At 37.4% G+C, this 11,551-nt stretch overlaps 1 protein-coding gene across 2 annotated transcripts in view; it reads right to left on the bottom strand.

Annotated features, from left to right (window-relative positions):
- Nucleotides 1-3,302: 3,302 nt before the first annotated feature.
- PARP4 (poly(ADP-ribose) polymerase family member 4) overlaps nucleotides 3,303-11,551 on the bottom strand; it is a 121,877-nt gene continuing 113,628 nt past the window's right edge. For both annotated transcript variants that reach the window (XM_037037281.1, XM_037037282.1), the window contains exons 33-34: nucleotides 6,220-6,352; nucleotides 3,303-3,566 (exon numbers count right to left, since the gene is read on the bottom strand). In XM_037037281.1, the coding sequence (XP_036893176.1) occupies nucleotides 3,371-3,566; nucleotides 6,220-6,352 (329 nt within the window). In that variant the 3' untranslated portion in view covers nucleotides 3,303-3,370. The remainder of the gene's footprint in view (nucleotides 3,567-6,219; nucleotides 6,353-11,551) is intronic.

Raw genomic sequence — 11,551 nt, 5'->3', positions numbered from 1 at the left:
TGTAAAGTAAAGCATAGGCAATGTAGTCAATAATTTCGGAATTGGGTACGTCTGGTGTTAGGTCGGAGTCGCTCAAGAAACCAGACCGACGCAGCGGGCTAAGGAACAGGGTTTATTAGCGGGGAATAAGAGGGAAATTGGAGCCAACCAAGGGAGGGTAGGACGCGCTAGGTTGTTCTTAGGGCAGGGTTTTAACCGCAAAAACCCAGGAGGGGTACTTATTGGGGTGTCACAGTCTGATTGGCTAGAGCTGGTTGCTGGGTGCCATTTCTGTTGACCATTGTTCTTGATACATGTCAGGCTCAATAAAGCTGCGTCCTGTTAGGCCGCATAGGCCGACCCCAGACCCCAATCGTAGCCAGGCATCTGTCTGTCCGGGGTAAGGTCAACAGGCATTTTCCCAAGGTAGTTTCCCACAGTACAGTTTTCCCGCCTGATTTTTCGTTCCTGCTAGGCCTACCTAGGTCTGTCAGAAGGTGGGTACTGGAAGTATTAGGGGACCACTTTTTTAAAAAGTATGTGATTGTCTAATCACACTAAACTGTACATCTGAAACTAATGCAAAATAATATTGAATGTAAACTGTAACTGAAAAATAAAAAACTATCAGAGGACGTGTTAAAATTATCTTCCCCAGATTGTGAATGATAAACAATGTAGTAACCCAAAGTTGCTAGGAAAGTCCACTTAAGCGTAAATGTTTTTCTCACTTTGAACTGCAAATAAAGTCTTTATGACAGCAAGCATTTTATTTTTGTTTCTTCCAACGGTGTGCTTAATCTACAAGATTAACTTTTAAAATTTAACTGTGAGATTAACTAAAGAATACTCTATGAACAACACATCTTTGAGTTGGTGCAGCTAAAAAACAACCAGCTTTGAGTTGGTGCATTATTTTGTCATTTGCTGAGCTTATAAAATGGACAGTACTAGGCATTAGGAATATAATGAGCAGAGAGTCTGCCTTCCAAGGATTCAGTCTATAAAAGGAAGACACAACAATTGTAATAATTAGATATACTTTTTAAAATAAGTTTTTAAAAATATAACCAAATACCATTTGTTGATGGGGAAAAGCGCATTATTTCGGAAGAATTCCAGCTAATAAGTTTAGAAGAGAGAATCACAATATTTCATGAAAATGGTTCAGGCGATGAAACTATTAGGTGAAAGCTGGGTTAGGAACTGGATGCCAAACTATTTCTCCACAGAGTTGGGGAAAACCTACCATCACTGGAAACCCATTTATCAATGTGAGCATTATTAACAGTAGAACGACATCTATATGGCCTCTGTGGACAAAAATGTTGATCCTTAATCTGCTTAGGACTTTAGACCTAATTTCCAGTCGGATAAGAAACATGAGGAAAGGAAAAAGGAAACAAATGGACAAGTCCAGAACTTGGGACATACTATAGGACATACAACTGACCCTGTTTCTTCAACAAGTCAACAGCAGAAGAAGAAAGAGGAGAATGTTCTAAATTCATAAAAATGTGGCAAAATATTTTAAATCTTGAAATAAAAAAAATTTGAACTAACCCAAACTATATAAAATAGAAATAAAGTATCTACTCAAAGGTAACCACTTTGGAATATGACATGACAGATTTTTATGTAATACAAATACCCATTTATATAATTTTAAAATGAGTTTTAGTGTACGGCCTTCTGTGTGTGTGTCCATATTTCTGTAAGATGAATTTCTGGAAGTGGAATTCCTTTCAGTGAAATTTATAGGTCAAAGGAGGGTAGTGATTTAAATTTTTTTTAAAAGGTTTTCTTTATCTTTAGAGGAGAAGGGAAGGGAGAGGAGGAGAGAAATATCAGTGTATGGTTGCCTCTCATGAGTCCCCTGCTGGGAACTGGCCTGCAACCCAGGCATGTGCCCTGACTGGGAATGGAACCATGGTGGTTTGGTTTGCAGGCCTGTGCTCAATCCACTGAGCTACACCAGCCAGGGCTAGTGATTTAAATTTTGATAAATACTTGAATTGCAAAATTTTGTTTTAGTAGAATGTTTCCAGTGAGAAAGTATCTGTACTCACATATTCTGTTACTGGGTCTTATCAATCTTTTAAATCCCTTAATCTAATAAACCATGAAAACATTGTTTATCATCTGTGATTATAGCAAGTCCACAAGGCCAAAGCCAAGGCCAAGACCTGACTGATTCTGCCAGTAAAGATAAAACAAGCTACTGAAGATTTGGATGATTTATTACTTATATAAACAACAAGAGGAAGAATAGTAAAAGACACCATCTCCCCTTGACCCATACTCCCAAAGGAGCTAGATAATAGCAACATGAGTTGTGGGACACATTGTTGAGGAACTGATTCTAAATGCAGCTAGGTTTTGTGGGTTTTTTTAGTCTGCAGTTGTATTCTAAGCTTCACACCTCATCAGAACCAGGAGATGACAAGAAACCATCTCATGATAGCCTTCCAGGGAGACACAAAGGCAGGTGGGAGAAGGCCCCATGGCAATTCCTCACAAGCCTCTTGTCTTTGGGGTACCAACAGGATCACAAGCTGCAGTTCAAGCTCAGAGAGTTAGGATGGGTCAGTCAAACATCAGATGTTGGAAGTCAAAGAAGATGAAGGTAGGACTAACAGTAGAAGGGAAATCCTGAACCATGTGAATGAGGGGCAGTGCTGGACAGTTGGTGAATGGCAGCAATGGTAGGTAGGAGGACAGCCAGACTGTATCCCTAAGAAACTGGAGTTTTATGTAAAGGTAGAAGTTAATGGCCTAGGAGGGGTAGTGTGGAGGAAAGTGGACCTTATACTTCTCACACACAAAAAAGAAAATAGATCGTAGACCTAAATGTAAAATTCATAACCATAAAACTTACAGAACATAAGTGAAAATTTAGATGACCTTGGTTTGGTGATAAGATTTGAGATTCCAACACCAAAAGCAAGAGCCGTGAAAGCATTGCTCAGGACATACAGTTTGTCTAAGTAATAGGAGTATTGAGGATCCACAGACTAAGACCCACACCAAGGAGTACTGGGGATCAAGGTCTGGATATCCAGGACCCTGGAAATGGGAATGTGGACATCAGCCAAAGATCCTTGTTTCTTCCCAGCTTGCTCAGTCCAGACTCCTCAAAGGGGACAAGCAACAAGCTTCAAGGACTATCCAAATGTGTCTTCCCACCTTAAAACATTTAAATACAAGAAATCTGTAATACTATAGTTTTTACTTTATTATTGCTTGTTCATTAAGTAATTCTGCTTCCATTTATGTTAAAGTGACATTGCTATATTTGATAACACCATAATTAAATTTCATTATAGGTATCTATTAATATTTATTTTATAGGTAGAAGCATGAAAAAGTTTAAAACACAGCTTCATCTGTTTTAGCCTTGACCATAATTAAGAACTCTGTGAAGAGGAGAGGTGGTATTCATGGGTTGGATTCCCAATAGTTGTTTAGTGGCACAGTCCCAGTCTTTACCCAATTCAAGCCGTTGGCAGATAGATGGATATTGTCCTTCTGTTCTTCTTACCCATTCGCTTGCTTGCTTTATTTTCTCAAAAGCCCAGGGAATATTCCTAGATTTTAAAAAAGCAATGTTTCCATCAATTTTAGAATCTAATTACATATAAAATATAATGTACCAAATCAGGGATGTTAACTCAAACAAAATGATTCTGTCAAAACTTAAGATTTTTAATAAAAGCAGTTCTCTGACATGTTATTAAAATTCTTCTACCAATCTGACATACTTTTAACTTATTAAATACATTTTTAAGCATATTATACCCATCACTTCCACTGTATCACAGACTTCCCAGCTGCCTCTGGGACAATTAAAGCATCTTCTAGCCTTCACATATCTATCTGTTCATTGTAATTCTTTTTCATTTTACATCTAAATCCTTCCCATTCTTCCTGTACAACCTCAATCCTGTTTTACAAACTAGGTTTCCAATTCTCTCTCCTTTTCACTGTACCAGGAATTCTCAATTTGACTAGTTATTTGCAAAGTACCTGATAATCACCCATGCAACTGTCATATATTTAACTCTGTCACATAAACTTACTAGTAAAATGTGCATATCAAAACCTTCAAGTTTGTGTCTGTCAAATGCTATCAAATACTTCAGACTCAAATATTCAAGTCTATTCAAAACTCAGAAAAATTCTGAAAATTTTAAATTAATATTAGCTGCTACTGCTTTTGTCATCTGCTAGAACTTATTAGCAAACAAGTGGTAACATGTACTAAGCTTTAAAGAAAACTATGGGGAAAAACTTAAAATTTGAAAAATCTCTTCATCTTCCTGATTTTTTCCTTGTAAACTGGGAAAGGGCCAACAGAATACTGTGGTGGTTAAGACCTGGGTTCAAATACTGATTCTGCAGTCACACAGCATTGTCTGTGTGGTATTTGGCAGCTTTCATTCCACACTAAAGTCTCAGTTTCCTCAACTATGGTAACAGTATGTGATCTTGTGGGTTGTTGTAGGGATTAACAGAACACATGTTTAACAGCCCCTGGCACAGAGTAGACAGTGAATATCATGATGACATGGACACACCAAGTAGTACCAGGCCAAAGTAGTTAGATGATTTGTTTCTCAATAATTAGTCTACTTATAGTTACTAGCAACTGAAAACAACAAAACTGATTTTAAATATTCTCACTAATTCAGCTGGCCTTCCTTTAATTCAGGTGGCCTTGAGATTGCTGACTGATCCACTAGTGTGAAATTTTTTTTAATATGCCACCATGCAACATGCTACTGCAGTCATATTATATACATCATAAAGTAGGAAAATAGAAGAGTTTTAAATAGGCAATAAACAGGAAATCAAATTAAATATTTTATTTATTAAAGTGCCAACAGACCATTTTGCTTTCACAGTAACAATATAGTGAGAGCCATATTTTACTTCTTAAAATCTTGCTTTAATACTTTGATTTACAATTCAAAAGTAAGTTCAAAGTTATTAATACTTGTTCTAGAGGCTGCCATATTGGAAAAGATCAAAACAGAAGTGTCTCTTTGTGAGATAGTAAAAATAGGTCTAATTTATTTTAATTTCATCTGTAAATATGTATTTCTAAGGGATAAAAACTTTTTCTTAAACATGACACTTAAAAAGTTATAAATAATTCCCTAATATAACAAAATAGCCAGGTAATATTTAAACTTCCCTAATTGTGTTTTTTAAAATACAATGGATTTTGTTCAAATCAGGATCCAAACAAGGTGTACACATTGCCTTCTGTTCATATGTCCATTAATTTATAGGTTTCACTTGTCCCCTCTTTTTTGTCTTGCCGTTTATCTCCTGACATTTTAGGAACTGCTAAGTATATTCCCATGTATAATTTAATATGTATAATCTCTATTCTCTGATATTTGTTTGATCTTTATTATGAAAAATATTTACATAGCTTCTAAGTCAAAATCATAAAACAAGGTATATTAGAGAAACCTGGTTTTCTTCCTTGTCTCCTCCTCCTCTAGATAATACATTTATTAGTTTTATTAGTTTTCCCCTTATCTTACCTTTTAAAAAACATATGCAAATTACATTCGTGTGTATGTGTATACACAAGGATGGTCATTTGCATGGGGTATGGATGGAGTTTTGATGGGTAAGGGGTATTCATAGGTACACTTAAGGCCTGTTATGGTACCAGGGGTTAGCCAAGGGCTAGTAGCCAAGGCCTGAGAACCAGCTCTCTCCACACTGCAACATTTTGGCATAAAGCTTAAAGTGATCCTACAATCCTAAATTTGAACCTGGTCTTCTAAGGTGGTAATGAAATTGGATTTATCAAGGTAGAACTTTAGAACATATTTTAATTTAACTTACAACTAAATACATAGACATATAGCATGTGGGTTTGCATTTGTATTCTTGGCCCACAAATACTTGGGATCAGGCCTAGTTCCAACAATCAGATTATGGACTTTCCAAAAGCACATAGAATTCATGTACTGTAATGAAAAGAAGTCTAAGCCAGAAGTCAAAGATCTAGGCTCCATTGTAAGCTACACTTAAACTCTGAGTTCCAGTTTCCTGTGTAGCCAGAGGCAAAAGTTCTGTGTCTGCCCTGCCAGTGGAAGAGTGTGAGCAAAAAATATAAGTCAGTTGCTTAGTACTACAGTTAAATGGAAAAAATATAGTTAAATATTAAATGATATTTAAAAATAAATATATATTTAAATGGAAAACGTCACAAAAAACCTGGAAGTGGAGGCATCATCCAATATCATCAGGGATTTGAAGACTATTCCCATTTGTTCCAACCTGGTGCGAAGAAACTGCAGTACCAGAAGAGTGGCAATCAGGTCCAGAAGACGTTCTCTTCCTTTGATACCTAAAAGTGGAAAACTCTTTTATGTCTGCTGGACACTCTGCACCTCAACTATGCCCATTTATAAAGGTTCTGTGAAAGAATTTATAATACTGTGAAACCAAATCACATTAGCAGATCATAAAACTATTACTTTTCAAGGTTCTTAATTAGTCTGCTATTTAAATAAAAAACGAGGAGGATGGGAACATATGCCTCTCATATTATCCTGAAGGTTGTCAGGAGACAATTAGATCCAGCCTTCCACTCCCTTGTCATCTTTAATAACCAAAGAAGTATGAACTATGCAGAGAAAAATTCAGCTTCTAGGCTCGGGCTACAAATAGCTCAGAAGAGAAAACCTAAATACACAATAAATAGACAATCAATATGGCTGATTAGACCAGTGTATCAGATTATTTCAATCTCAGGACTCTATACTTTGATCTTTCTACATAAGGTTAGATATGCAACCCCAGACAAATGAAGTACTTCTTCCTTGTTTCCTGCTTGACTCTTTTTATAAAAGCTTGTAGCCCCTTCCCCTTATTTTGTAGTTCTCCAGACTCAAGGGGGGAGGCAGCCCTTTTCGTGAAGTATGAAATAAAAGTTTTTAGATCAATTAAATTGTTCTTTTGATTATTGTAATAGTACCTACAGGTAACCATTATTATTTATCCAAATCAAGATATTTTACTTACTATATTATGAAATGACAAAATTGCAAATGAAAGTTAACATATATTGGACCCAGAAATTAAAAACTTTTTTCAAAAATGTAAGTCATGTATTTGAAATCACTTTATATAATAAGCTAGATTTCAAATATTGTTATTTTTCCAATCTCTAGTTTTATGAAATGACTTTCCACAGCTACCTTGAGGGCGCTCAGAGTGCCATCACAGAATGTGCCACTTTGGCATGTAAATAATTTTGAACTGAAGGTAATCAACACAGAGCAGACTCAAAAAAAACTTTTCATCTCCCCCATAACTGCCAGAGGTAATGTTTTCTTTTTTCTTTTTTTTCTTTTTTCTTTTTACTTTTTAATATATTTTATTGATTATACCATTACAGTTGTTCTTTTCCCCCCTTCATTCCACTACACCCTGCACACCCCTCCCCCACCATTTCCCCCCCTTCGTTTATGTCCGTGTGTCTCAAGTTCTTTAGATTCTATATTTCCCCTACTATTCTTGCGCTCCCCCCTATCTATTTTCTACCTACCGTCTATGCTACTTATTCTCTATTACTTCTACCTCCTTCTCCTCCTCCCACTCCCCTGTTGCTAACCCTCCGTGTGATCTCCATCTCTATGGTTCTGCTACTGATCTAGCTGTCCTCTTAGTTTGCTTTTGTTTTAGGTGTGGTTGTTAATAACTGTGAGTTTGCTGTCCTTTCACTGTTCATATTTTTATCTTCTTTTTCTTAGATAACTCCCTTTAACATTTCATATAATAAGGGCTTGGTGATGATGAACTCCTTGAATTTGACCTTATCTGAAAAGTACTTTATCTGTCCTTCCATTCTAAATGAAAGCTTTGCAGGATAGAGCAATCTTGGATGTAGGTCTTTAGATTTCATGACTTGGAATACTTCTTTCCAGCCCCTTCTTGCCTGTAAGGTCTCTTTTGAGAAATCCACTGACAGTCTGATGGGTACTCCTTTGTAGGTGACTGTCCCCTTATCTCTTGCTGCTTCTAGGATTCTCTCCTTCATTTTCATCTTGGCTAATGTAATTATGATGTGCCTTGGTGTTGTTCCTTCTTGGGTCCAACTTCTTTGGGACTCTCTGAGCTTCCTGGATTTCCTGGAAGTCTATTTCCCTTGCCAGATTGGGGAAGTTCTCCTTTATTATTTGTTCAAATAAGTTTTCCACTCGTGGCTGTTCTTCTTCCCCTTCTGGTACCCCTATCATTTGGGTGTTGGATGTTTAAAGATGTCCTAGAGGTTCCTAAGCCTCTCCTCTTTTTTTAGAATTCTTGTTTCTTCCTTCTTTTCTGTTTGGTTGTTTCTTTCTTCCTTCTGGTCCACTCCCTTGGTTTCAGTCCCAGTTTCCTTTCCATCACTATTGGTTTCCTGTGCATTTCCCTTCATTTCAATCAGTTTAGCCTTCATATGTTCCTCTAATTTGTGACTAAAATCAACTAGTTCTGTGAGCATCCTGATCTCCAGTGTTTTGAACTGTGCATCTGATAGGTTGGCTATCTCTTGGTCACTTAGAGTTATGGACTCTGGGACTTTGAGTTCTTCTTGAGCCATATTTTGGACTGTTTGTGCCTGTTATGTATGAGGGGCAGAGCCCTAGGTGTTCGCCAAGGCGGGGCAATTCAGTTGCTGGATTGTGATGCTGTATGTGGGGGCGGGGTCAAAGGAAAGCAATGGCGGTTCCTTCTGCCGCCTCCCGCCTCAGGGGCCCGCACAGTCCGTCCCACTGCATGTGAATGTGTTACCGCGGTCAGCCTGCCCGACACCCTCACTGGGTCTGCACTGCTACCCTGGCTGCCTACACACCTGGGTGGGGGGGATCTTTCCTGCCCAGCCCTGCTCCACTGCTGGCTCTGCCCCTCTTACCAGTCCTGGTTGAACAGTTCATTGTTGTTGGACTTCTGTATAGTTCAGTTTTCTGTTCTTTGGCTGCGTCTTTGTTTACTAAACCTTTGTTGTATTCAAACTTGGTTGTGGGAGAAGGCACAGTGTTTCCGCCTACGCCTTCATCTTGGCGAAAGTCCAGAGGTATTGTTTTCATCAGAGGGACTTATCTGCATGTCAGGGCAAATATCTGTTGCCAGACATTGCTTTCTCCCACCTGGGTGAATTGCCTCCCCCACTTTGAAGCCCCAGACCACTATCTCTTTTCTTAGCTCAGTTGCCTGGCTGCCTTTTGACTCATATTTTTGTGGACACCGGTACATTGGCACAGGTACATGTGTGTGTATGTAACTAAAATAGTTTTTTTTTTCTCTTGTTATAATCTATCTTTTATTAAGGGGGTAGAGGTGGTGGTCTCAGCCAAAAACCTAGAGGGTTACAGGGAAAGTTACTTTTCCTCTTCCACAATCTCCATCATCATTTCCACTGCTGGCTCTGCCCCTCTTACCAGTCCTGGTTGAACAGTTCATTGTTGTTGGACTTCTGTATAGTTCAGTTTTCTGTTCTTTGGCTGCGTCTTTGTTTACTAAACCTTTGTTGTATTCAAACTTGGTTGTGGGAGAAGGCACAGTGTTTCCACCTACGCCTTCATCTTGGCGGAAGTCCAGAGGTATTGTTTTCATCTGAGGGACTTATCTGCATGTCAGGGCAAATATCTGTTGCCAGACATTGCTTTCTCCCACCTGGGTGAATTGCCTCCCCCACTTTGAAGCCCCAGACCACTATCTCTTTTCTTAGCTCAGTTGCCTGGCTGCCTTTTGACTCATATTTTTGTGGACACCGGTACATTGGCACAGGTACATGTGTGTGTATGTAACTAAAATAGTTTTTTTTTTCTCTTGTTATAATCTATCTTTTATTAAGGGGGTAGAGGTGGTGGTCTCAGCCAAAAACCTAGAGGGTTACAGGGAAAGTTACTTTTCCTCTTCCACAATCTCCATCATCATTAGAGCACAGTGAGTCATCTGATAATTTCCCAGATAAATTATTTCCATCTAAGATATTTGATAAGTAGCTGCATTATTTGCACCACTACAACAGAGCCACTGAATGTTTTTTGATTATAAAATATTTTAAACATACAGAAAAGTAAAGAGAAAAATATAGGGGTAGATAAAAGCAGGCTTATAATTGTTCATATGGGAAATAATACAATAATTAATAAATAATGATACAAGAATAAACTGTTCTGCAACCACCCTTGTGTAAAATATCCCTATCATTGCAGGGCAGGTCAACTTTTAACAGTTTCCCCATATCTGCTCCAAATATCTCTCTTTTCTTTTCTTTTTTTGAAATTTTATTTATTTTATTTTTTTTTCCAATTTTTCTGTTTTCTTTAAAAGAAACAAGATACTACAAAGTTGAAGCCCTCCCCACTTGTCCTTCAACCCATCCCCCAGCTCTATAAAGGTAAACACTATCCTGATTTGGGGCTGGACATTGCTTTTGAAAGTGATCTTCAAAGGGCTCTTTAAATGGTATTCAGTGTCTACAACTTTCAACTCATTTTCCAAGAAAAGCTTAAACTGTTAAATTCCTTCTACTTCCCTTTTTAGGATTTCTGTCAGATACCTTCCCTAAGTATCCAAAATCAATGCTATTACAGCCATTTTGGGCTGGGTATTCTCCCAATTAACACCTTGTTATTGAAAATAAAATACAGTAACTGAGAAAACACTTTATAATACAAAATATCTGTGAAGACTCAAATATGTCTCATTTTCTGGGTGACTGGTTTTCACAAAACCCTGTCTTGTAATTATAAATGTACAATTTGGGGGGAAAAAACAAAAGGATCTGTGCATAGTATGTATGCAGTTACACACACAACATTAATTTTAAATCATTCAAAAAGCTGAAAATACCAAAATGATATATTTTTTAACACAGGAAATGGGAATTGAAGACACTTTTTTGGTTTAGATTTTCTTTCTTTATTTTTAGAAAGACGGGAAGTGAGGGACTTCAATGTGTGATTGCCTTTCAAGCATCCCCTACTGGGAAACTGGCCTGCAACCCAGGCATATGCACTAACTGGGAATCAAACCAGCAACCCTTTGGTTTACAGGCCATACTGAATCCACTGAGCCATGCCAACAAGGGTAGGATTAAAGACATTTTAAAAAAACAAAACAACACAACAAACCCAATCCATTATCCTATAAAAGAAAATCAGTGAAGACAAAAAAAAATGGAGGCAGTTTAATTTAGGTTTCTTTTGGAGGTTGTTTTTAGTATTACATTATAAAATTGTAGACTAATTTTAAGTGATATTAATAATAAGCAAGATATAAATCATAAATATATATAATTCAAGATTACAGAAATGATAAAATATTAAAATGATATACCAGAGCCATATAAAAAATAAATTCAGAAGTGGAAGGAAAGGAAAAAAATAAGGAAGAGGATAAAAGAGAAAGGAAGCTGTATAGAGAAGTATAAAAACAAGTCAGAGAAAGTTCCAGCCAAGATAGAGGCGTAGGTGGAAACACTGGGCCTCCTCGCACAACCAAGTTTAAAGACAACAAAGTTTTAGTAACGAAAACTCAGCCAAAACACAGAAGA

The sequence above is a fragment of the Sturnira hondurensis genome, unplaced genomic scaffold (genome assembly GCF_014824575.4).
Source record: "Sturnira hondurensis isolate 20B ecotype Veracruz unplaced genomic scaffold, ASM1482457v3 Scaffold0022910, whole genome shotgun sequence".
Lineage (NCBI taxonomy): Eukaryota > Metazoa > Chordata > Mammalia > Chiroptera > Phyllostomidae > Sturnira > Sturnira hondurensis.
The sequence above is the reverse complement of the archived record's forward strand: the minus strand, read 5'-3'. Positions and strand labels throughout refer to the sequence as shown.